General features: G+C 42.7%; 2 protein-coding genes across 10 annotated transcripts in view; one reads left to right on the top strand and one right to left on the bottom strand.

Moving 5' to 3' along the window:
- Window positions 1-3,649, top strand: part of LOC118390299 (roundabout homolog 1-like) — a 222,119-nt gene extending 218,470 nt beyond the window's left edge. For all 4 annotated transcript variants that reach the window (XM_035780734.2, XM_035780736.2, XM_052457255.1 and 1 more), the window contains 6 exons: window positions 37-421; window positions 526-1,022; window positions 1,137-1,286; window positions 1,413-1,634; window positions 1,777-1,967; window positions 2,104-3,649. In XM_035780734.2, coding sequence (XP_035636627.1) covers window positions 37-421; window positions 526-1,022; window positions 1,137-1,286; window positions 1,413-1,634; window positions 1,777-1,967; window positions 2,104-2,118 — 1,460 coding nt within the window. In that variant the 3' untranslated portion in view covers window positions 2,119-3,649. The remainder of the gene's footprint in view (window positions 1-36; window positions 422-525; window positions 1,023-1,136; window positions 1,287-1,412; window positions 1,635-1,776; window positions 1,968-2,103) is intronic.
- A 16,022-nt stretch (window positions 3,650-19,671) lies between these two features.
- Window positions 19,672-27,450, bottom strand: part of LOC118390301 (roundabout homolog 2-like) — a 219,337-nt gene continuing 211,558 nt past the window's right edge. For 5 of the 6 annotated variants that reach the window (XM_052457261.1, XM_052457260.1, XM_052457257.1 and 2 more), the window contains 4 exons: window positions 26,603-26,799; window positions 22,027-22,191; window positions 21,582-21,845; window positions 19,672-21,217 (listed from right to left, as the gene is read on the bottom strand). In XM_052457261.1, coding sequence (XP_052313221.1) covers window positions 21,216-21,217; window positions 21,582-21,845; window positions 22,027-22,191; window positions 26,603-26,799 — 628 coding nt within the window. In that variant the 3' untranslated portion in view covers window positions 19,672-21,215. The remainder of the gene's footprint in view (window positions 21,218-21,581; window positions 21,846-22,026; window positions 22,192-26,602; window positions 26,800-27,450) is intronic. The other variant, XM_052457258.1, reaches the window with a different exon arrangement.

A 27,450-nucleotide genomic window follows, 5' to 3' on the forward strand; every position in this document is an offset into this window, starting at 1 on the left:
CAGTATGTTCGAAAACTTTTTCTATTGTCTCTGCAGGGAGCCAAAGTCATAAGAAGGGAACTCGCACTCCCAAACTTCCCAAAACTAACACAGTGAACTGGGGTGAACCTCTGCCCCCTCCCCCTGCCAACCCCCCACCAAGCCGGAGCTGTGATGAGTATACCCTGCCCATGGAAAAAAGCTTTAACCCAGAAGCCCCGTGCCCAATGCTTACCTCACGGATGTACCTGCATCCGGATGAGATGGAGGAGGAAGAGCAGGAGGCGGCGGAGGGGATGGATAGGTGTCCCACCCCCCCTGTTAGGGGGGCAGCCTCTTCCCCTGCGGGTATGTCCTACAGTCACCAGTCTACAGCCACTCTCACCCCCTCCCCCCAGGGAGAGCAGCACAACGGCCTACACAACGGAACAGACCACCACAGGTAACTATGAGCCCAACTTACACTGCACATCACTCATCCCAGCTACAACCGTTAACCATATCTATTGGTCCATGTTTTGATCCTTTCCCTGTCTTCCTCCTTAGACAACACGCAGCCAGCCCACCTCCTCCCCCGCACCCCCTCTCCCCCCCACACACCTACGGCTACATCTCCAGCCCCCTGGCACTGGATACTGACGGCCAGGAGGAAGAGGAGGAGGAGGATGAAGAGGAAGGGGATGAGACGGATGCGGAGATGGCCCAGGGTCACTACCACCAGCACCAAAATAACCCCCAGCCCCACCAGAAACAGCCCCACCACCAGCACCATCCTCCCCCACGCAGGCTGCACCTCCGAGGGTTGGAGCAGACGCCGGCCTCCAGCACTGGGGACCTGGAGAGCTCTGTGACGGGCTCCATGATCAACGGCTGGGGCTCGGCCTCCGAGGAGGACAATGGCTCGTCAGGACGCTCCAGTGCTGTCAGCTCCTCAGACGGATCCTTCTTCACAGACGCAGACTTCGCCCAGGCTGTGGCCAACACTGGAGACTACACAGCAGGCCTACGCATGGCCAGGTTCCCAGAGGACACAGGGCCAGCAGGTGAGGAGGAGAGTGGCAAAAGAAACTGGGTCAGGGGAAAATAGCAGCAGAAAAACACTAGATATACCTTCTTATATAAACGCCCATGTACTGAATGTTTGTCTGTTCCCTCAGGGCGAAGGAGCCAGCGTCCCAGCAGCCCCCTGTCCACAGACAGCAACATGAGCTCTGCAGTGATGCAGAAGAGACCGCCCAAGAGGCACAAGCAGCACCAGGCCCAGGCTGGCCACCAAGGCCACCAGCAGAGGAACGACTTCACTGACGGTAAGGGACTGGATCTGAGACACGGGTCACTTCACGGAACGACTTTCCCCATTGACTTCTCTCAGCTGTACAGTACATATTCCTTGGTGAATAAAGTCTGAAGTTCCATTTGTGTTCTCTCCTCAGACTCGTGTATGCCCTTGAAGTCTCCTAGTCACATGTCGCGGTGTGGCTATGAGGTGAGGGGGGCCACACTCCCTAGGATTGGCTCTGGGGAGGGACGGGGCCGGAGAGGGAGTGCAGGGGGCCAGAGGACCAGAGAGGGCTCTGTGGAGAGACGGGAGGCGCAGGACAAGAACAGGACTCCACAGGGAGGCAAAGGGAGCAACAAAGGTCGTCAACACCCAGGTACTTACTGCAATGTAGTATACTTCCCATATGGTTTGTGTATTGGAACAAAGACGTACAAATATGAGCATTATAACCTTTTGCTTTTATGTGGTTTCTACATGTCAAACTAAATCCCCTTGAATCTGTCTCTCTGTTCCAGGTTCTGAAGACATCCTCCCATACAGCAGGCCCTCGTTCCCCTCGGTGCAGGGCCAGAGCCAGGGTCAGAGCTCCTCCAGCTCCATGTCCTCCCGGGGCTCAGGGGGACGGAGGAGAGATGGGGCCCGCAGGAACCCCACAGACACACTGCCCAGCATCGCAGGCTTCCAGACCCAGGAAGAGGAACTAGAGGTGAGAATAAGATGCTCATAAAAGTGTCAGTTGGCTCGTTTCCTAGCTGAAATTCTGCGTCCAAAATCTAGTATGTCTATGAGCTTCTTTTGATGGCCATTAATCGAGGGGTTGCATTATAAACTTGTGTCCACAGCTGCTGGAGAGCTGAGGATCATAGGAGGAGGACAGGAAACTCTCACAGTGCCCTCACAGGAAGGCTTGAATCTGACATCAGTGACTATTATGTAAATGACTTTTCTTATCATACAGAATAAGGGGGGAAAAAAACGTAACAATACTTATTATTAGTTTTTCTTTTGACCATTTCTCATTTGATGCCATTTTGGAGGGAAAAAGAAAGTGTGGGGGAAAAAAGTGCGATCACGTTTCAGTCTGTGCGCCCACTGGTACGAAGCACTATTAGATCATTGTTTACATGAGTTGTTGGTTGAGAACTGGCCTCTATGGTGAGCTAGTGACTAATATGAAAGTACATGCACATTAGATGACTGTTGTATACAGATACCTTGTCTTGGACCACCATCTGTGGTGCCCCAGACTGGTCTTGACATGTCTGTTGCGCCTGTTATATTACTGTAATTAATATTTGGACTTCACCATCCATCTTGTCAATTGTTCCGTCATTTTGCTGCCACAAAATTGCCTACAATGGGATTTTTAAATTTTGTTTTTAATGTATTTTTGTAATGCACTGTTATTGTTTTGTTATTGATGTTGGTCTTGTCAATGTGCGTTATTTGTTCTACTTTGGTTTCAAAAGCACAATCACTTAACTTTATTTTAAACCATTTGGTATCTATGACGTTCCGTCTTAAAAGAGGAACAATGATTAAAAAAATGATGTTGTCGATCAGTTTTCCTTATACGATTGGACGAGTGTTATGTGTCTTAATATTCTGTTTCTGTTGGGATTGGGATGGAAACGAGACTCCCCTGTCTAGCTTAGGTTTAATTGAAACCAGAGTGATCATTTGGACTGAAGGGGACACTGCCCAAAGCAGTGGCCACATTTATCCATTTATTATGACACAAACTACTGTGTTGGTCGGATTATACCCTCATGTCTACAAATGCACTTATGAGGAAGTGAGAGAGACCGTTAGACAACCTGAGGCACACATTGTACCAATAGAGAAGGGTGAGGGAGCCTCATTTCTCCTAGTAGTAGTCTCCTTTCCAGATAAGTTAAGGGTGGAAATGTTGACGGATCCATCCTGGAAAATGGACTTCTCCTGGTGCCTGGTGATGGGTGGCATTTTGTCCATGAGCAAGCAACACACAGTGACACATCCACCATTGTTTCCCAGCAAGACAGGTTTGAAGGAAGTGAAATGAATACTGATCCTAAAGAAGGACTTAAGAAGAAGACTTGAAAATCCTGCAGCTTGGAGATGGAACAGCGTGTTGTTGTTGGGTTTAGGTTCTTTATGGCTACATCAAGGCCAAGCTTCACAAGAGTCCATTTCTTTACTTCCTACACATGTACAAAATGTGTGAAACGATGTTCACTTGAGGGCACCTGACATTTGTTTGGAGTTTGTTTTAAAGAATTACACTACTATGTTCATGATGTCAGCCATGGCATTTCATTTCATTACTGGGTATGTTTAAAACGGGATAGAAAGAAAAAAAAACATTGTCATTTTACCACATTATTTATTATTAAAATGTCTTCAAATGCCAAATGCAACGTTTGAGATCTCTTCTTATTTTGGGTTGTTCTGTTTTTGTTCACTTGTTAAAGTTAAACCCTTATTCCTCTAGCATTTCACCAGTCAATAGAGCCTAGCACAAGGTTGAAGTAAAGAAGGAAGTTGGGAGATGGAAAGGAAGAGGGAGAGCCACCCAAAAGCCTGTTCTTTATGGGAATGTGATGAGACACGCTGTTTAATTAACCTCACTCATGAACCCTCGTGGTTAATTAACAGAGCAGCTGTGTGCTGTCAAAAGGAAAGAGACGCTCTGGAGCCTAGCACAGGTGTGGCTCTCGGTGAGTGTGTCACGTGTGTGTGTGTATGTGTGTGTGTGTGTAGTGGGGGATGGATGGCATTCAAAACTACAGCTACAAGCGGCAGCCAAAATCCTTTCTTTGTCCTCCTCTGAAAACAAGATTGTGATGGAGAGAAATAAGCTGTCAATCAGCTACCCACATACAGACTCCTCCAGAAAGAGTATAACATCTTCCTATTGTTTAACTGTAAGTACATCTCTGCATAATCAGCGCGAGCAGAGCAGGAGACACATGCTGAGCTGCTGGAAGTCCTATCACTGATGAAACTACACAATTGCATTCAATGATAGATGGGACAGATTGCTGTTATAGCTGAAGCTTCCATCTGAGTGGAATGAACAGTGTTCCGGCAGCTGTACAGGGCTGTCTGTAAAGGTTAGCTACCTATACATTGATCGCAGTGCTAATTCCGTACGGTAAGGGGTCAACACGATGTAGCCTGCGCTGCTGTGTCTTGCCCAGAACAACAGATTTGTACCTTGTCAGCTCAGGGATTCGATCCAGCAACCTTTCGGTTACGGGCCCAATGCTCTAACCTGCCTCCCCAACATGCACACCCACACACACGCATGTCAGCATTCTTGCGCATGAACACACACACATGCACACACACACTCCCCTGGCTATCAGAGTAGTGTGCAGGCTTTGATGATGGATCACAGTCGAGGCGAGACACGCTTTTCGTGTCAGCATCAGCAAATAAACAGAGTCTATCCATCTTCATTATGCCCCAGTGTGGACAGCCTCTGAGGCCGCTACCCAGGAAGAGGGGCATTACTGGTAATGGAGTCTTTAGAGCAGTCCTGGGAGACTGGAACTGCTGGCTGGTTTCCATAGGCCTCAAACTACACAGAAACCGCATGGTTGCCTTTATATAGAGGAGAGACCAATTTACGAACTTACAGTCAATTTCAATGGGCGAACCCACAAACGCAGAGCGCTGCTTAAATGTGTAACGTTGAGGTCTTGAATGTGATGAATACAGCTTTATTTTCTGTCCCTCTGGATTTCAGTTCTCGCTGAACACAGCTAGTCTAATGCCAGGGTTGTAAATGCCATTTTGTCAAATATTAAAATCAATAGCTTCTCCATTTGCCACAGTAAGCTGAATAAGGATTACTTTCACTCTGCCATTTCTCAAGTATTAAAGTCACTGTCCTGGGCCATGATTGAAGTGGTCAGTCGCCCATCAGTATGTTTCTCCACATCGATCTCCCTGGTACTCCAGCAAGCATGTCTACCCCAGTGCAGCAACACTCAGAGCAGCACTTCTCCGTGGGGGGCAGAGAGAGAGAGAGAGAGAGAGAGAGAGAGAGAGAGAGTGTGTGTAATCCCCTGTCACCTCCTCCCCTGTTCTGCCCATGCAATTAAACCCACGCACCAGGATTAGACTACCCCCCTGCCTGCCTCCCCCATCTTTTCCCCTTCCATCCTTTTCCCTCATCCCCCTCCTACCCCCTTCCTTCCACGCTGAGTCAATTAAACAACGACAAGAGGGATTTAATGCCCCTCTCTGTAGGCTCCTTCTCTCTCTAAATCCTACCTCAATCAAACACCAGAAGAAGAGGAAATGGCTCTTAATTGTTGCCTGAATTTCTGTTCTAAATGGTTTCCATGATATTAAGCCACACCCGCTCATCAAGCCTGTGGCATTTACAAGCAAACATCAGTTTATATTCATTTATTTCTTGAACTTGTAAAATTATTTCATTTTGGTTTGCCCCTTTGATAATTTACGCACAGCCATTATATTCCCAAAATGTGTTAATAAAATGTAAATTAGTATTCCTGTTAACCCCAGTATCCAATGTACCCACCAGTGTGTTAATCTAAGTAAGATAATAAAACAATCCCCGTGAAAATCCATCAGGTCTTGCTAGAGATATCTGAGATAAAAAAAAAAATGTTGCATTGGATGCATCTCAATCCACCACAGTATGTTGCAATTTCACATCTGCGGTGAAAGGTGGCAGAGCTAGAGCGGTGTCTGTCAGACCATGAGACGTCCTGAATATCATTCTTCTCACGAAAATGTCTGTAGCCTCCGAACAATTTCACCTACAAACTATGACCACTCTATGGAAAGGGAAGACACTCACTAACACGATGGCCGTTTCAGTTTTGCTCTATGACCCCCACAAACGTCAGGGGACTCGTCTGTACAGCTATTTTTTGTATTCTAGAAGTATGAAGGTAGTTTTTTGCCTACCCAAAAAAGTGGTTAAATATGTGTAAACAGTATAATATACTGGTATATTCAGAACTCTTCATTCAATATCCTACCATTTAGTTTTGACCAAATAATATTTTCCTGTAGATAAGTTTAGCCCACCGTCCGTCCCCCTGCCTGCCTGCCTGCCTGCCTGCCTGCCTGCCTGCCTGCCTGCCTGCCTGCCTGTCTGTCTGTCTGTCTGTCTGTCTGTCTGTCTGCCTGCCTCCATGTCTCTCTGTCTCGCCCCTCCTCTCGTCATGCCGGTGTCTACTCTACGAGTGTTAATTTCCTGCTTCAGTGGAACGAGTCACTCCAGGAGTGGTTTGTGACAATCCTCTGACGCCAAGCTGGAGAGAGAACCCTTGAGTCGTCGCTTACTGTTTAAATTATTAACAGGAATGGTGCCAGTGGTGTGCAGCCTCTCATAGTCCTCTGTACCTTCATTGAATCATTTAGGGGAAGGGGATGGAGAGGAGTGGGGGGACAGCCATTTCTTCTCCCTGTTATTTCCCTCTATTTAAATATCATTAAATGAGCACGTCAGCATTCCCAGAAATGTTGCCATCCAATTATAATGCTATTTTCGTGTGTTGTTTGTTGTTGTTTATAGATTGTATGCAAATGAAAACCTTATTATATTATTCATGTGCGCCAGGACAACGCACAAAATGCAATCCACTGTGTTACACAAGCATTATGCAGTCTATTTAGCAAATCTAAATGCACATGACTCTTCAAGCTCTGCCATTATGAAAGACATGCAGACAGACATGAAGACAGACAGACAAACAGGCAGGCATGCAGACAAGCAGGCAGATAGCTAGGGAGACAGGTCGGCAGACAAGCAGGCAGACAGCGAGGGAGACAGGTCGGCAGACAAGCAGGCAGACAGCTAGGGAGACAGGTCGGCAGACAAGCAGGCAGACAGAGAAGTCATACAGGACACAAATCTATATAGGACATTGAAATGTCATTGTATTACGCTCCAGTCCCACATTGAAAGCATTGTCAACATAAATTCACACATAGCCCATATAGCCCCAGGGAATCACACCTCTTATTTTATCTTCATACTGCCCTAGGAGCAGGCCATATGGTTAGAGAGACACACCATCGTCCTAAAGCACTGGTGCCAAAGCAAACCATGCATCCACAGAGGGAGCGGTGAAAACTCTGGTCTAGCTTTAGAAGCCATGTGTTTCTGGTGTGTGTGTGTGTGTGTGTGTGTGTGTGTGTGTGTGTGTGTGTGTGTGTGTGTGTGTGTGTGTGTGTGTGTGTGTGTGTGTGTGTGTGTGTGTGTGTGTGTGTGTGTGTGTGTGTGTGTGTGTGTGTGTGTGTGTCTCTACACCACACATTTGTGTATGCGTGTGGATTTATTTATCTCAGTCTGTTTATCCTTGGGCTCATAAGTGATTAATGTAGGTGGCCTTCATGTCACTTTTATTTGATTAAGAGAGAGGAATAGCAGCTGCTTGAAATAAAAGCAGTTAGATAAGCAATCTGGTGTGTTGCTCACCCAAAGTACCAAAACTAAACATATACGAAGGTTTGTTTGGATCCTTTTTCAATAAATACTTTTTTTGTAAGCTTTGAAATGACATCACACTCAAGCGTTAATGTTTTCCAGTGATGAAGACATGGATGTCTCATGGTATGGGGGTAACTCTGAGCACCTTTATCTCCTAAAGGATTTGGCATTCAGGTCTAAAGAGTCACTTTCTGACCACTTCATCCATGGGCAAACATGTATGTTTTGTTTAAACCAAAAGGGATGCTGTCAAATAGTGATTGAATTCAAATGGTTTAATATCCGAAGAAATTGAAATAGAAACAAATGTACAACAAACAAAAGTAGTTTGCTGTCATTTTATCTGCTTGATGTGATTGTGAATTAGCTTTAGTTGGCTAGCTGGCAAAGAAGAAGTAGCTAGCCTGCATAGCTACGTGGGAATTTAGCATAGTAACCATTGAAAATAGAGCTCGCCAGCTTGTAGTCCTGAAAAACATAAATAAGTTAGCATTTTCTACCTCTGGTTGGTTCGCCATAGAAAGCAATAGTAATGGCGTCTTTTTGTAGGCACTAACGGAGGTTAACGCCGCCATGGCTGGTTGTCCAAAGACTATGGGGAAATGAATTGGGGTTTTGGAAGGTTTTTCGATAAACTCAGAAAATAAGGTCTGTGGTAAACACAAGCTTCAGAGATCGTATATGTTTTGTTCTGTGAGATAATGTTAATCAGCAACGCTACTTTTTTGTGAAGTTTTAAGCATTTATGAATCACATAAAGCACATAAAGGATTCATAATTCATAAAAATACTGATAACTGACTGATATTATCTTACAGAACATAATGTATAATATATTCTAAGCCTGTGTTAACCTCAGACCTTATTTTCAGCATTTATCCTAAAACCCCATTATTTTCCCATGAATTTCCCCATGCTGTGGGATTATTTAAGATACTGTTTGAAGAGGTAGGGTTTCAGATGGTTTCGGAAGATGGGCAGGGACTCTGTAGTCCTAGTTTTAGGGGGAAGCTGGTTCCACCATTGGAGTGCCAGGACAGAGAAGAGCTTGGACTGGGCAGAGCGGGAGCTGACCTCCCGTAGTGGTGGGAGGGCCAAAAGACTAGAGACCAGTACTCGGGTTGGGGTGTACGGTTTGAGCATAGCCTGAAGGTAAGGGATGGGCAGTTCCTCTTGCTGCTCCGAAGGCAAGTACCATTGTCTTGTAGTGGATGAGAGCTTCGACTGGAAGCCAGTGGAGTGTGTGGAGGAGCGGGGTGACATGGGGCAACTTGGGAAGGTTGAACACCAGATGTTTCATGTCCATTTTTAGGGCAACAAAGTGGCGAGCTCTATTCCTATGTAAGAAATGAATGGGGAAAAGAATGGGGTTTTGGGATATACAGTGGCAAGAAAGAGTATGTGAACCCCTTAGAATTACCTGGATTTCTGCATTAATTGGTCATAAAATTTGATCTGATCTCGATTTAAGTCACGACAATAGACAAACACTGTCTGCTTAAACTAATAACACAAATCATTATACGTTTTCATGTCTTTATTGAACACGCCATGTAAACATTCACAGTGCAGGGTGGTCCGTCTGATAAGGTAAGCTTTCCCACAATGTTACGGCTAGTGAAGTAGCTAGCTAGGACACCGGTACATACTGTTCTTCGCCCCTGTCTGTCCTTTGCCCACTGCTTTCTCACAGTTCTGGTAACGTTAAGGCTAGTGGTGGAAAAAGTATTCAGTTATCAGTAAAGATACCTTAATAGAAAATGACTTAAGTCAAATTAAAAGTCCCCCAGTAAAATACAATTTGAGTAAAAGTCTAAAAGTATCTGGTTTTAAATGTACTCAAGTACAGTAGTGGAAAAAGTACTCAATTGTCATACTTGAGTAAAAGTACAACGCAAAATTATTAAGCAAACCAGATGACACGATTATCTTTTTTATTTTGTATTTATTCAGACGGGCACATTCCAACACTCAGACATAATTCACAAATGCACCATTTGTGTTTAGTAAGTCTGCCAGATCAGAGACAGTAGGGATGACAATGCGTTATATTGATATTTAATTGGATTCTTCCCTGCCAGAGCATTTGAAATGCAACGAGTACTTTTTTGTGATGTATGGGAGTAAAAATGACATGTTTTTTTAGGAATGCAGTGAAGTAAAAGTCAAAGTTGTAAAAAATATAAATAATAAAGTAAAGTACAGATACAAAATATTACTTAAGTAGTACTTTAAAGTATTTTTACTTAAGTACCTTACACCATAGGTTACGGCGAGGGAAGTAGCTAGATTGCTAACTAGGTAGGACACGGTACACAGTGTCTTTCGCCCTCCGCCTGGTGAGCACTGCTTTCCCGCAGTTCTGTTAACATTACGGCGAGGGAGGTAGCTAGTGTAGCCAACCCAACTTGCGTGGTACTACCCTCACCGTATTAGCCTCGTTATTGCTATTTTATTGTGTTACTATTTTTTTTAAACTCTGCATTTCACAGTTAGGCCTACACCTGTTGTATTCTGGGCATGTAACAAATAAAATTGGTAACTGCGGGAAAGCAGTGACACTGTGTACCGGTTTCCTAGCAAGCCAGCAGCTTCAATGGCAGTGGTCACGACATGCAGTGACCAGGGCCGGTGTTACGGGCTGACCTTAGGGGACATGGCCCCTAGAGCTTGACATGGGAGTGAAAATAGATTCTTGTCCCCTATTGTCCTGTCAAATATTTTCCCATTCTGTCCTGATCCGCAACAGTTCTATAACCCCGGAACTTTCATGTTCCGTCCTGATTAAAATCACTCCCGTCCCATGCTAATTTTTACACGCAGAAATCAGAAATAACTTCCTCTGTTAGCTGCTCGTCTGTCTGTCCACCGCTCTGTAATGGGAGTAGCCATACGTTCACGAGACAGTTGCCTGCCCTGTACACACAGCTGATAACAACCACATTACGAGATTTTGGCAATGAAGGCAGCCCTTCTAAATACCCAGAGTCAGATGAACTCTATTCCTCTCTTGAAAGCATCATCATTTAGTGACATACAGTATGTTGGCATCTGAGGTAAAGTAGTGGTCATGGCATCTGAGGTAAAGTAGTGGTCATGGCATCTGAGGTAAAGTAGTGGTCATGGCATCTGAGGTAAAGTAGTGGTCATGGCATCTGAGGTAAAGTAGTGGTCATGGCATCTGAGTTAAAGTGGTGGTCTGGCATCTGAGGTAAAGTAGTGGTCATGGCATCTGAGGTAAAGTAGTGGTCATGGCATCTGAGGTAAAGTAGTGGTCATGGCATCTGAGGTAAAGTAGTGGTCTGGCATCTGAGGTAAAGTAGTGGTCATGGCATCTGAGGTAAAGTAGTGGTCATGGCATCTGAGGTAAAGTAGTGGTCATGGCATCTGAGATAAAGTGGTGGTCTGGCATCTGAGGTAAAGTAGTGGTCTGGCATCTGAGGTGAAGTAGTGGTCATGGCATCTGAGGTAAAGTAGTGGTCTGGCATCTGAGGTAAAGTAGTGGTCATGGCATCTGAGGTAAAGTAGTGGTCTGGCATCTGAGGTAAAGTAGTGGTCATGGCATCTGAGGTAAAGTAGTGGTCATGGCTACAACTGGAGCGAGGCGCGAGCCGACAGAATAGTAATTTCATTTTTTAAATATTTTTTTATTAAGTAAACTATATTAGGCCTTCACACAGTTTTCTTTTTTTCTGAAATGCTCCACACATTACATATTTCTACCCCCCCACCCCCAAAAAACTATGTTTATAACTATTCCTTTACTGCCATTCCTGTGGACTGTTGATCCTGCCGCGTCCCATCGCGCATTTGACTCCAGAACAAGCCTGGGCAAATCCAGTCCTCGGGGGCTGGTGTTACACTTTTCCCCCCATCCCTAGCAAACACACCTGCTTTTATACTAATTGCATTTTTTTTTGAAGATCATGATTAGTTGATTATTGGAGTCAGGAGTATTAGCTGGGGCTAGGGCAAAAAGTGTGACACCAATCAGGCCCCCGAGGACTGGAGTTGCTCAGGCCTGCTCTAGAACTTGACTCCCATTCCTACCGGAATCCCGTGTCAACCTCTAGCCCACCCTACCATACCTCTTTGCTCATCTGAATAACATATTTAAATATTGATCATTTCTTTGACCAAGTCACACACTGACAGAAAGATGCATCAATCTCAGATAAAGCATCTGAGCGAGCGAAACAGCGCCCCTCTGTCTCAGTACGTGTCGCCCATGTATCTGATGCTGTCTGGACAAAAAGAGTAGGGCATGTCACAATAGTTTTGACCAGACAGCATCAGATACATTGGTTACATAAAGTAAGACAGAGAGGCACTGTTTCGCTCGCTTGGATGCTTTATCAAATCAAATTTTATTCGTCACGTGCTCCAAATACAACAGGTGTAGTAGACCTTACCGTGAAATGCTTACTTACAAGCACTTAACCAACAATGCAAATCAAGAAAATATTTACTTAATAAACTAAGGTATAAGTAGTCAAATAAAAATAAAAAGTAACACAATAAAAAAAACATATATATATACAGGGTTACCGGTACCGAGTCAATGTACGGGGGTACAGGTTAGTCAAGTTATTTTATACATGTAGGTAGGAGTAAAGTGACTGTGCATAGATAATAAACAGGTTAGTCAAGTTATTTTATACATGTAGGTAGGAGTAAAGTGACTGTGCATAGATAATAAACAGGTTAGTCGAGTTATTTTATACATGTAGGTAGGAGTAAAGTGACTGTGCATAGATAATAAACAGGTTGGTCGAGTTATTTTATACATGTAGGTAGGAGTAAAGTGACTGTGCATAGATAATAAACAGGTTAGTCAAGTTATTTTATACATGTAGGTAGGAGTAAAGTGACTGTGCATAGATAATAAACAGGTTAGTCAAGTTATTTTATACATGTAGGTAGGAGTAAAGTGACTGTGCATAGATAATAAACAGGTTAGTCAAGTTATTTTATACATGTAGGTAGGAGTAAAGTGACTGTGCATAGATAATAAACAGGTTAGTCGAGTTATTTTATACATGTAGGTAGGAGTAAAGTGACTGTGCATAGATAATAAACAGGTTGGTCGAGTTATTTTATACATGTAGGTAGGAGTAAAGTGACTGTGCATAGATAATAAACAGGTTAGTCGAGTTATTTTATACATGTAGGTAGGAGTAAAGTGACTGTGCATAGATAATAAACAGGTTAGTCGAGTTATTTTATACATGTAGGTAGGAGTAAAGTGACTGTGCATAGATAATAAACAGGTTGGTCGAGTTATTTTATACATGTAGGTAGGAGTAAAGTGACTGTGCATAGATAATAAACAGGTTAGTCAAGTTATTTTATACATGTAGGTAGGAGTAAAGTGACTGTGCATAGATAATAAACAGGTTATTTTATCATGTAGGTAGGAGTAAAGTGATTTTATACATGTAGGTAGGTAGGAGTAAAGTGACTGTGCATAGATAATAAACAGGTTAGTCGAGTTATTTTATACATGTAGGTAGGAGTAAAGTGACTGTGCATAGATAATAAACAGGTTGGTCTGTGCATAGTTATTTTTTTATACATGTAGGTAGGAGTAAAGTGACTGTGCATAGATAATAAACAGGTTAGTCGAGTTATTTTATACATGTAGGTAGGAGTAAAGTGACTGTGCATAGATAATAAACAGGTTGGTCGAGTTATTTTATACATGTAGGTAGGAGTAAAGTGACTGTGCATAGATAATAAACAGGTTAGTCGAGTTATTTTATACATGTAGGTAGGAGTAAAGTGACTGTGCATAGATAATAAACAGGTTGGTCGAGTTATTTTATACATGTAGGTAGGAGTAAAGTGACTGTGCATAGATAATAAACAGGTTAGTCGAGTTATTTTATACATGTAGGTAGGAGTAAAGTGACTGTGCATAGATAATAAACAGGTTAGTCAAGTTATTTTATACATGTAGGTAGGAGTAAAGTGACTGTGCATAGATAATAAACAGCAGCAGTGTAAAAATAAAGTGGTGAGAGGGGGGTGTCAATGTAAATAATCCGGTGGCCATTTGATTAGTTGTTCAGCAGTCTTATGGCTTGGGGGTAGAAGCTGTTAAGGAGCCTTTTGGTCCTAGATTTGTCGCTCTGGTACTGCTTTCCATGCGGTAGCAGAGAGAACAATCTATGACTTGAGTGACTGGAGTCTTTGAAAATTGTTTGGGCCTTCCTCTGACATCGACCTAGTATATAGTACCTGGGATGTCAGGAAGCTTGGCCCCAGTGATGTACTAGGCGGTATGCACTACCCTCTGTAGCGCCTTACGGTTAGATGCCGAGCAGTTACCATACCAGGCGGTGATGCAACCAGTCTTCTGAGATTGATGTGTCTTTCTGTCTGCGCTTTCTGTCAAATAAATGATCAATATTGAAATATTTTATTCAGACGGGCTAAGAGGTATGGTAGGACGGGCTTGACTCAGGAACAGGACTTTCTCCGGTGATATAGTTTCAGTCACTTGCGAATTGAAGGGAAGTTGGCGGGTGCACAATGCAACACTGTTAGGATGCTAGGATGTTAGGATGTAAGGATGTTAGGATGTTAGGATGTAAGGATGTTAGGATGTTAGGATGTTAGGATGTTAGGATGTTAGGATGTTAGGATGTTAGGATGTTAGGATGTTAGGATGTTAGGATGTTAGGATGTTAGGATGTTAGGATGTTAGGATGTAAGGATGTTAGGATGTTAGGATGTTAGGATGTTAGGATGTTAGGATGTTAGGATGTTAGGATGTTAGGATGTTAGGATGTAAGGATGTTAGGATGTTAGGATGTAAGGATGTTAGGATGCTGGAATTATTTTGGATGAAAGTGTGAAGGTAACCCTCTTTTTGAAGTGATATGTTTGACAATCAGGTGAAATCATCTTGACTGGTTGTATTCATGCCCCAGTAGCCCTTTCCTACAGTCAAATGACCTCGTGGGTGAGATGGGTGGGATGTTAATGGGTGGGATGTTAATATTAATTCATATTCATTCATATTTTTCATAATTAATCAACTTGTCTTTTTTTTACGTCACAAATCCAATGTTTCTATTTCCAACAGTTTTGTTATATTTCAGTCTTCATAAACAATTATGTTTATTAAGTGTAATATTGCAATACATTTCAACTCTATATCTGACATGGTACAGGTGTCATCTTTCATTTAAGCGCATAACCATGTGTGTGAGGTGTATACTTTTGTTTCAAAGTAGATTTGTTGAAGACTACCAAGAAACACTCTATGTGACCCTGATTTAGCCCACTGCAATAAAAGGTTAAAAGACAATACATGTTTACAGTTAAATTATACATCTTTACAATAAAACAAATCAAATAAAAACACAATCAAATGCCAGTCCAACTGATTCATTTTGGCACCAGTCCTGGAAGTGGCGCTTAGTCGGCGCGGCATGTAGCAGCCGCGGTCCGCAGACTGACCCTACACATTTTGGCTTCAGAATCACAGAACTAATCGCAGGCTTTGCCCGTGCTATGTTGTATAGTGGAGGGGTGAAATAATTGTTTTTACTCAATACGTTTTTTATGTATGGTGGCAACTATTTTATAAAAGCAATAATGTCCTCGAACCCAGGAATGATTGAGAATAACACCCTCCTAAGGGCCGTTTCCCTGGTCCTTGGCTTCACCTCGGGAGCTATTCACACAATAATTCCTGGGTTCTTATGCCTTATTGCCTAATTAAGCAGAAGTCCGAGAGTTTGGCTGGAGTAGTGACATTACATGAGATGTCTCAGAAATTAGTTTATTTATGAGCTGAAATGCCATGGGGAAAAAAATCAGCAAAAATGTGAGAGAGGTTTAAGTGATACTGTATATCGGTCTGGGATGTCTTTCTGCTCCATCTTATTCTTTGTGTGTATGTTTCCTTGTTTTCATTTCCAATTTCAGAATGTTTTCCTAGCGCTCTCGCCCCCCTCTGTTAACAAAGGGCAGTCCTTGACAACCAAGGCTATTTAAACGTTGGAGAATGGCAGTGTGGCTGAAAGAGTGAAATTGAAGGCTGTCACCCCAGTAGGGCGACAACACTTTATCATCGCACACATCTACAGTATGTTTCCTACACACGGAAATACTGTGGAGAAGCCTCTGTCTGATACCGTATGTTTTCATAGTACAGTACTTCAACTACAACGTACACTGAGTACACCAAAAATTAGGAACGCCTTCCTAATATTGAGTTGCACCCCCCGTTCTAGCTCCAAGGCCACGACTCCACACGTTATTGGCGCACGGGTCAGCTGTTTGTTCACTCGCACCCGCCCACAATTGCTAATAACCCATACGCAACTGCCCGACCATACACTGAGTGTGCAAAACATTGTACACATTGTACACCCGCCCCTTCCTTTGACCTCAGAACAGCCCCAATTCATCAGGGCATGGACCCTACAAGGTCTTCGAAAGCGTTCCACAGGGATGCTCGCTCATGTGGACTCCAATGCTACCCACAGTCGTGTCAAGATGGCTGGACGCCCTTTGGGTGGTGGACCATTCGTGATTTAACACTGGAAAATGTTGAGCGTGAAAAACCCAGCAGCGTTGCCGTTCTTGACACAAACCGGTGCGCCTGGCACCTACTACCATACCCTGTTCAAAGGCACTTACATATTTGTTCTTGCCCATTCACCCTCTGAATCGCACACATATCTCAATTGTCTCATCTACACTGATTGAAGTGGATTTAACAAGTGACATTAATAGGGGATCATAACTTTCACCTGGTCAGTCTACTCTATGCCATGGAAACAGCAGGTGTTCTTAATGTGTTGTGTACTCAGGGTACTTGTATGGGCCATTATACAAGGACATCTGTATTGTATAATGGCACACAATGATGGTGACAGTGCACAGGTAATGAGTCTTTGGGTCACACAACACAACATTGACATGCTAAAATATTGCCTATATTTCATAAACTGAAATGCCCTGCGTCACAGAGACATAGAAAAGGTCTTGTTGGTACATGTCAGAGACACCAAGGAAAGTGCCTACTCCAGTACAGGGGGAGATGAATAATGAGGATGGGAGACGGCGACAGAAACAAATTGGCCACTGAGGGAGCTGAAGGTCAGAGGACCCCGAGTCTTTACTCAGCCCCTCCGCCTGGGGGTAGTAGTGTTGTAGACTGGGACCTCCATGCTCTCCATCAGTGGTCTCCTGTGTCTCCCATGTAATTACATCACACAAGCATACTGTTGAAACTTTCCAATTAGCCAAATGTCATGAGTCATGAATGAGCTGTTCTAGCTCCAAGGCTATGGCTCCATGGAATCATATTTCAAAGGTTTTGTCCGCACGTAAGTGGTGCGCTGCTCAGCTGTTTGTTCACCAGCACCCGCCCACAATTGCTAATAACCCATCCGCAATTGCCCGACTATACGCTGACTGTACAAAACATTAAGAACACCGTCCTAATATTGAGTTGCACACCCGATCTCAGAACAGCCTCAATTCGTCGGGGCATGGACTCTAATAGGTGTTGAAAGCGTTCCACAGGGATGCTGGCCCATGTGGACTTCAATGCTTCCCACAGTTGTGTCAAGTTGGCTGAATGTCCCCTTGGGTGGTGGACCATTCTTGAAATACATGGGAAACTGTTGAGCGTGAAAAACCCAGCAGTGTTGCCGTTCTTGACACAAACCGGTGTGCCTTGCACCTACTACCATACCCTGTTCAAAGGCACTTACATATTTGTTCTTGCTCATTCACCATCTGAATGGCACACATGCACAATCCATGTCTCAATTGTCTCAAGGCTTAAAAATCCTTCTTTAACCCGTCTTCTCCCCTTCATCTACACTGATTTTAGTGGATGTAACAAGTCCCATCAATAAGGGATCGTAGCTTTCACCTGGATTCACCTGGTCATTCTATGTCATGGAAAAAGAAGGTGTTCGTCATGTTTCGTACACTCATTGTATGTGATAAAGTGATAAATATTTCCTTTGCCAAATTTCCAAATTACATCAGTTTGACCGGATGCAAATAAATAAAATCTGTGAAAATGACCCAACATGTTTCTGATATGATTTCAGTTTGGCTGATGTGGTTGAAATACTAGCAGCTTTCATGATGCCGATAAAGATAGCACCTCAACAGATGATATCTAACTGCACATTCACATTCTCTCAAGATGCTGAAAGTCATAAGTCCTATTTCTCCACTCCTGTACCCGAGTAAAAATGTAGCATATCATTTGGTGTATCATTTTACTGCAAGAAAATTAATTAATTCTGCAAGAGTTAATATTAAGGGATAATATTAAGAAGTTCTAGACCGACCTGTAGTGTCCAGATTTCTGTTTTCGTTGAACCCATCTGAACAGTAGGCTACAGTTCCCTTGACATGCCATAGGCCTATTTGAAGTCCCCGTCTTGTGACTGTGGAATTTGTATAGCGCCTCACAATCATCACACATAACATAGCCTGCTATCATCCTCTTTTACAACTTCACCAAATCTTTCTCAAACATTACTTTTCTCGCCCTCCCTTCTCTTTCTTTCCAACTCTCCAATTCACAGCTTTTCTTTTATTGAATTAAATTCCAATATTGTCATTTTTGCCTCCGTGGATCGACTTTTTTTGAACCTTTTCTGCCCGATCGACAAAGACAATAACGATAAAACCCCAAGTAGGTGTTCTAAAACGCTCGACTGGTAGTGTATAACACAATTAAATAAAACTCCTCCCTCTTTCCTGCAATCTTCCTTATCTTTGGTTATGATACCCTGGCCGTTGCTTCCTCTGCCTCTTTTCCAGGTGAAAGTTTTGGTACATTCAATCCAGCAACATAGCACTCTGCATCCCAGTGCTGGTTTACCTCTGAAGCTAAGCATGGTTGGTAATGGTGGGTCCCTGGATGCGAGACAAGATTGTAGCTGGATGTAGTGAAAATAAGCATGTGAAAAATAAACATGTGGGCAAGAAATGTCACATGGGGAAGGAAAACCACTTGAAAAATGTACATTTGAAACTTCACACATATCTAAAAACCACGTCTGACTCGTGAAACTTGCAACGACAAAACCAATTTGAAAACCACGTTTTTTAATGTTTTTTTTTTCACGTTTTCTTTTATAAGTGATACATTATTCCTTCCGTATCTGTCATCAGAGTTGTGTTGCTCTCTGATTGGCCAGTAAGAACAGCCAAGCTTAGCCCAGGGAGATGTATGTGACAGAGGCTGGAGCCAACAGTGGTTTGAACATTTGCAGTACTAATGTGATCTCATACAGCAGTTGTTTCATTAGGTGTAGTGAGTACAGTATATGAAGAATGGAGATGAAAGGCATGGATTCCCCAGGAAAAGCCACCATAACTCTTTAAATCAATACAATTGCATTTCTGTATGGTCTGAATGGACGAAATGTCTGAAATGTAATCATCACTGAATTTACAAAAGTCCATAAAGACGACGGAAAATAACTAGAAAAAAGGAGAGAATCATCATCGTCATCCTCACCATCTGTCGTTGTATCCTGATATCCCCAAATTGCCAATGCTAGAGTTGCGTTATGGATGATCAGCCTCTTGAGTGTTCACCCTGTATTGTCTTGGTAAATGGATGACTGACATTTCCTCCAGTAAGTAAATGTGTTCTGGTGCAGGAACAGGGAGGGGAGACTGAAGGGATAGATGCATCAAAAAGTTGCCATCATTCTTTTATTTTCCCATTAGCTCTGACTAAGACTGATTTAACACGGAGACGCTTGAGAGAGGGAGACCGAGTATCGTTCTTCATGTGCACCTCGTCTCTGATTCTGTTAAGTGTGTATTCTGCTAACGTGCTACTTATGAGTGCATGCACATAATGCCCTAATGGGGGAAATCAGTTAACATTTCTCACATGAGGAGAATGCTTTGCACCATCAACTCACATGCACAGCACAGAGACTCATGGTTGATTCCACATACACGTTTTATTTGCATCGTAGGGTTGAAAAATGAACGGCCACACTGTACGTGCCTGAGTATTTCTGAGGGCAGACCGGATCTGGCAGGTACAGAGTCTTTACACTTGAAGCCAATACAAAGAACAACCAGAAAAGAACAAAGAAGTGAATCAAAACACTGCATTGTGAAGCTAGCAACCAGCTGCCCTCCGTGACTGGTTACAGCGTTGAGGATATGCTGATTAAGCGAGGGGCTCACTATTCCTCACTAACCCTGATGAGTGTCACCAGTGTGTTGCCAGGGTCGTAGATAGGGGCCACATTGTACTGCACCGGTAGGATTAAAACAGACGGCCATCATATCTATGATGGGTGTATTATTCGAATCTAATTGCATATAGTTGTTAATCATGTTTACCAGTCACTGACAGCTATGAAAACCCGGTCTGGGATTAGCTAGTCGTCTCAAGGCCAACATCTCTTTATCTTTGTTCCCATGGGCAACACTGACAGAGTCCATCTGTGCACACAGCTGTCCCCACCTGACCACACACCTGAGTGGCGCTCTGTTGGCCCAACGCCTCCCTATCAACAACTAGCTGCCGCCCTTCGCCTCTGCCCTTTGCATCTACGCTTTAAATGTTACACGTAGATGGTTTCACCTTTTATCGATTATTCTGAACAGTCATTCATTTTTGGAATCCAAGTAGCGCTGCCTCACTGTCATGGGAATATACTGTATGGGAAACAGACTGCCAAGCAGTACAATGCACACTGGCCAGATCATCCTCACAAACCACCGCAGATTTCAACAAGAAGAAGAAAAAAAACATCATATCTTAACGTTTTCTATGTGGCCGTTTTTTTTTAACATTATATCTCTCAATACATCTGTGTCTCTGAAAAGCATGTTCTGTCATATATTATCTATTAGGTTCTATTATAGACACTCCTCCGCTTCATTCTTCTTTCAGCTCAGCTGATGACTTTGTGCTTATTATCACCCAACGCTCTGTGCAAAGTAAACAATACAGTAGTTTCATCAAAATAAAATAATTATTTCAAGCATTTATGAAAAACGAATGTGGCACCACAAGTCCATCAACTCACAATGTAAAATTACAAGTAAAAGAGACAACTTCAATGTCAGATTTTGGCTTGCATAGCGAAGCAAAACAAGAGAAAAACTGAAAATACAAAACCTATTTACAAAGAAATGCAAGTCCTTTCACTTTCATGAGTCAATAGCTTAACTGTAGTGATTTTACTTCATTAATGTAGAGTGACTTACTGTACATCTTGTGACATGAAACAGGAGGGGCAAGTGACATACAGAATATTATATTGGAAGGAAGGATGAAAGTAACACTGTAAAAAGAACACTGTGAGACGTGTCTGTGTGTCTGTACATCACATTTACAGCTCTGCGTTTCCCTCACACTCTTTCCACTTCCTGACATTTCTCCATCCTCCGTCCTGTAGCATTTGGAGAGAGGAAATCTCATTGCACTTATAGACAGGCAGCACTGGAGGGTCCGACTCATCACAAAGACTCTGCAAGAGGAAGACACAGAGATCCGAAATCAAAGTGTCAATCTTAGGTGATCATTTATCACAAATTCCTCACTTAAATGTGGCACCACAAGTCCATCAACTCATAATGTAAAATTACAAGTAAAAGAGACAACTTCAATGTCAGATTTTGGCTTGCATAGCGAAGCAAAACAAGAGAAAAACTGAAAATAAGTCCTTTCACTTTCATGAGTCAATAGCTTTAACGCACAGAACACTGTGAGACGTGTCTGTGTGTCTGTACATCACATTTACAGCTCTGTGTTTCCCTCGCTCTCTTAAACAAATTGCATATTAGTCAGGACATATTAGTGGACATATTAGTCAGGAGAAGCTAGATACGTACATCGTTCTCCGTAGTTCTGCTCGGTGCTGTTGGGAGGCGGGTGGCCATTGTAGCTGTTGTGTGGGTGGTCAATGCCAGCCCCAGCCCTGTGGCGGGCCCTGCCCAGGGTGCCCATGTTGGCGGGTGTGCCGCTCCAGGAGGCCATGTGCTGCCGCTCCAGCGTGGAGACCATACACTCCTCAGGGGGGTCCGAGCCTCCGGCCGCCCATGAACCATGCAGCCTGGCCCCCACACTGTTGACCTGCTCTGGGGCAGGAGAGGCTGCTGAGGAGAGAGGATGACAAGAGGCTCAGATTAACACTGCCATTAACCTTCGGGGAAATACACAGACTTTGTAATCAAGGATGGACCAGTATGGCTAATAAGCTCGTTAACAACCACAGTCAACAAAGAAGCTCCTATCCACCTTCCTCATTGCTCCCCCCACACACACCCCACGTCCTACCATCTGTGGGGGTCTCTCTCCGTCTGGGCAGCGTCCCAACAGTTTCTGCCCGGGGTTTGCGTCCAGTGTGCGTGGCCTTCTGGTGACCGAGGCTCTGTGTGCCCAGAGCACTGCTCTCTGTGGAGCCTGAGCTACCTGGCCGACCCCGCTGGGAGTACCCTTTACCTACATGGGGTGAAGGAGAGAGCATAGTGACACGGGCACAGTGATTTAGAGAGATGCACAACATCGCTAATCAGTTTAGATTTGCAATCAATGACTTATCACAGCTTTTGCACTGATAAGCTCTATATTAGAAATTATGCAGTGAAAGTACTAAAATGAACACGAGTATGAAAAAATACTACTTTGTAAATCAAATTAACTGAGGACAGGAAAGAGAGGAGATGCTTCTATACCTACATTGCTTGCTGTTTGGCATTTTAGGCTGAGTTTCTGTATATCACTTTGTGACATCAGCTGATGTAAGAGGGGGGACATCGCTGCAATAAACTTTCCTAGATAAGATTGTTGGTGTGGGCAGTACGGATAAACTACTCTCACATCTTGACAATTCAAGCTAAAGGATAAGACGTGGTTGTAATTACTGGCTCCCATCCTAAATGCATTGGCCTTTTCAATCTGTGTGTGTTGGCCCGGTCTCTGGGGGAGAGGAGACAGAGGAGAGACCTTTGTAGAGATAAGCTGATCTAGCATAGCCTTCTCCCCACAGAGGTAACACAGCAGATTACTGCACACCACCAACTTGATCACAGAAACAGCACATACTGTATATCAGCAGAGAGTCCCCTGTGTCTAAGCTAGCATGCCTTAATGTTCCATCATCTCCCAGAAAACTGACTAGGACTGAACCGTGGTCTCACTCTCCTTCACCACACAGACTAGGGGTCGACAAAATAACATCAATCTTGCCCTGTGGATCTGAAGTCGCCTCACCTTGTCCCTTCTCCCCAACTCATTCACTTTGTTTTTATAACATTAGAGAGACTGAAAGAAGAAGTGTTTAGACAATATGGTCATACCCTTGAAATGGCAGTGAGAGTTTGAAACAAAAAGCCCAAATGAGATGTCACAGAGAAAAGACAGCTTCCATCTGAAATCAAATAACTAACTAGTTGTAATGTTTCTGTCCTTCCATGGGGATAGATTTCTCTCATGTGTGAGCACCAGATTGCACAAAATTGTTCCTTTCTTTCCCTTTTATAGAATGTTATTTTTTTTCAAATTAATGAGTCTGAATATCACATTATGAAACCATCAGTCTTGAGTATGACACGGTATGGTTGAGAAAATTGGTTATCAAAAAGCTGTCAGTCAAAACTGCATAATGTGCAGTCAAAACGGCAAAGCATTTACTCTCCATAAGTGGGTTACTGAATAAAACCATTGCTATTGCCAATTTACTCACTGCTCCCAAATCTTTGACTTCCTGCTCAATGTAAAGATGAACTGACTGCACATGAACAAATCCCATGTATATATTTTTGTTGTTGAAATGTTTGGACGCGTGTTAAGTTTCACATATACATTTTTCATAGGTTTTTCCCTCGTGAAGAAAATAAATTCCCAACATGTAACAAGTTTTTTTTCCCCCACACTTCCAGCCACATCTGGTCTACCATCTAGGGACTGACCAATACCAACGCTGCTTAGCTTCAGAAGCAAACCAGCAGTGGGATGCAGAGTGCTATGCTGCTGGAAAGAATGTACCAAAACTTTCACCTGGAAAAAAGGCAGAGAAAGCAAAGGCCAGGGTAACATAACCAAAGATAGGGAAAATTGCACAAAAGAGGGAAGCGTTTTATTTAATTGCGTTATCATAACACATGTTTCAGTGTTTTTTTGTTTTCTGCATCAATTTACAATTCATTTGTTTTTGCATTTAAAAATGATTTGCTTGCAATATTTTGTTTTGCTATTAATAATTTGTGGTTCATGTTTTGATTTAAATATCATTATTTTTGTTTGCAATACTTCAGATGTTTTGCTTGATATTAATGCCACAAAAGTAATTCACTCCCTAGAGGATTGCACCATATAATAACATATTACTCCAAGGAGTTTACGTTTAAGGAGTATAAGCATATATACCTAAATCTAACTGCCTGTAGCTCAGGCCCTGAAGCAAGGATATGCATATTCTTGATACCATTTGAAAGGAAACACTTTGAAGTTTGTGGAAATGTGAAAGGAATGTAGGAGAATATAAAACATTAGATCTGGTAAAAGATAATACAAATAAAAAACAAACATTTTTTGTACCATCATCTTTGAAATGCAAGAGAAAGGCCATAATGTATTATTTACAATTTAGATTGTGGCCACTAGATGGCAGAAGTGGATATGCACAGTTTTAGACTGATCCAATGAACCATTGCATTTCTGTTTAACCTTTTGCGTGTGGGGGGGCAGTATTTTCGTTTTTGGCTAAAAAACATACCCATTTGAAACTGCCTATGTCTCAGCCCCAGAAACTAGAATATGCATATACTTCTCAGATTAGGATAGAAAACACTCTGAAGTTTCCAAAACTCAAAAAATATTGTCTGTGAGTATAACAGAACTGATATTGCAGGCGAAAACCCGAGGAAAATCCAATCAGGAAGTGCCTCTTATTTTGAAACCTCTCTGTTCCTATGCGTGCCTATCCTCCATTTAAAGGGATATCAACCATATTCCTTTTTCTATGGCTTCCCTAAGTTGTCAACAGTCTTTAGACATAGTTTCAGGCTTTTATTTTGAAAAATGAGCGTGAAAGATCACATTGCGTAAGTGGATAGGTGGGGGCTCTCATAGTGAGTTTTGCGCTACAGAGTAAAGCGGCCATTGTTTCTCCCGGTGTTATTGACAAACCTATACACCTGGTACATATATTATCGAATATATATTTTAAAAACAACCTGAGGATTGATTATAAAAAACTTTGGCATGTTTCTGTGGACATTATGGATATTATTTGGAATATACGTCTGCGTTGTTGTGACCGCTCTTTCCTGTGTATTTCTGAACATAACGCGACAAACAAACGGAGGTATTTTGGGTATAAAAATAATCTTTATGGAACAAAAGGAACATTTGTTGTGTAACTGGGAGTCTCGTGAGTGAAAACATCCGAAGATCATCAAAGGTAAACAATTAATTTGATTGCTATTCCGATTTTCGTGACCTAGCTACTTAATGCTTAGTGTACATAATGTTTTGTTATGCTATCGATAAACTTACACAAACGCTTGGATTGCGTTCGCTGTAAAGCATAATTTCAAAATATGAGATGACAGGCTAAGCTGTGTTTTGCAATATTGCATTTTTTTGTAATATTATTTGACTGTGGCGCTATGCTATTCAGCGGTTGCTGACGAAAATGATTGAGTAGCGTCAAGAAGTTAAAATGTTGTATCAGGACTGCCCAAATGTGCCTAATTTGTTTATTAATAACGTTCATGTTCAAAACTGTGCACTCTCCTCAAACAATAGCATGTATTCTTTCACTGTAATAGCTACTGTAAATTGGACAGTGCAGTTAGATGAACAAGAATTTAAGCTTTCTGCCAATATCAGATATGTGGGACAAGCGCAGAATAGTGGACAGGCTATATATATATAACAATTGGGGGGGGGGCAGGTTAATTGATCAAGTTCAAATGGTGACATAGCAATCCTTAGTTGCTACATCCATATACTTATAAATTAATGATATGCTCCAATTGATTCTTGAAGAATATAATGTATAAATGCCTCATGAGCTTAGTTCATCTGTCATACCCCATCAGAACCCAAAATATAAGCTTGATTTGCTCTGTTTGGAAACTCCTTAAGGATCGGTGGGTCCCCTGCGGGACGGTTGAGCTAACGTAGACAAATGCGATTGTTCTGCGAATGTCCCACAAAATCGTTCTCTGGTCCCACATTTGTGCTTTTTAGATCTGGTCACCCTAATTCCACGTGTGGAAACAATGCTGCCGTAACATTTTAACACCATCTTTTCACATGAGGAGGATAACATTCTTTCAACCACACATGTGAATCTGCAATTCCACATGTGAAAGCAAGATTCTCACAGTTGGGAGTTATCTTTTACATGTGAAACAGCTAATAAAATGTTCACATGTGAACTTCCGCATATGAAATTGAGATTTTCATGTGGAGTTTTCTTACAAATTTGAATTTCACTTTCAAATGTGGAATTGCAAGTTGAAAAAAAAGGTATAAAAAACAATTACATTTAAAAATCTAATTTGCAGTTTCAGATGGAAAAATCTCATTTTCACATGTGGAATTGCAAATTCACATGTGAAAAACAATAAAATGTGGAAGTTTTTCACATATGAACCTGCAAATTAGATTTCACATGTGATTGATTTTCATACAGTATATGAACTTGAAATTCCATATGTGAAAGTATTCTCCTCACATGTGAAAAGGTGGTATTAATATGGTTTCACGTGTGAAATTTAAGCTCAACATGTGAAAAGTGCAATTTCAAATGTGAAACTGCAAATTTAACATGATCCGTGTGTGTTTGAAGGGCATAATCCGTGTGTGTTTGTGTGTGCGTGTGCGTGCATGTGTGTCTCACCTGAGCCCTCCAGGTTGTCCATGCTGATTCCAGCAGCGTAGTCAAAGCCACAGAGCTGACGTGACACTCCATAGCCTTCATCCTCCTCTTCTTCCTCACACTGGAGGTTGGTCCCCAGGTCAGACCCCAGCGTGCTAGACACATAGCCCATCGGAGGGACAGGGGCCTTGGGCGGGTGTGGGCTGCCCTTCATTTGCCTGTATAGTACATGAGGGAACATGTTATGTCACTGAGACAGGAAACTGAGCAGTAGATAAAGACACTAACAGACAGGACGTAAAGGCTAAAACACAAATCCCTGAACAACCAAATGCCAGAGTGCAGTACTAGGGCCCCGTTCAGCATTGGTGAGTGTTTGTGTGGGAGATTGAATTCATTATTTTCGCTTCACAACCATGTGCACATCCCTTCCGCGACACTCGTGCTAGCACTAACACAATGGACTGGTAATTGTCTGGGTGAAGGGAGAAGAATAGCAGGGTTGGGCAGGGCTGTCAGTAACGTGTCTGTTTTCTCCCCCCACCGCAGTCCCCTCTGATGCCTTGCCCCATGCCTCGTCCCACTATGGAGGAGACGCATATGTAATTAGCAGCTCTTCTTCCTGTTGTCAGAGCAGCACGCTAGGCCAAAACCCATCATTACCCCTCAACACGCGTTCCTACCGACATGACCCGTTTCCCAATGCCTGTTACACGTTAGAGGTGTAATCAATGAAGGGATGTTTTTATCGCTCACATGAAACATGAAACCATGGGTTAGGATGACATGCCTAAATACCACACCGATATAAAACACTCAACAAGACTATTGGCTATTGATATGCAAAATACCTAGCTCAGTTCTAGAGA

The sequence above is a fragment of the Oncorhynchus keta genome, chromosome 11, assembly GCF_023373465.1.
Source record: "Oncorhynchus keta strain PuntledgeMale-10-30-2019 chromosome 11, Oket_V2, whole genome shotgun sequence".
Lineage (NCBI taxonomy): Eukaryota > Metazoa > Chordata > Actinopteri > Salmoniformes > Salmonidae > Oncorhynchus > Oncorhynchus keta.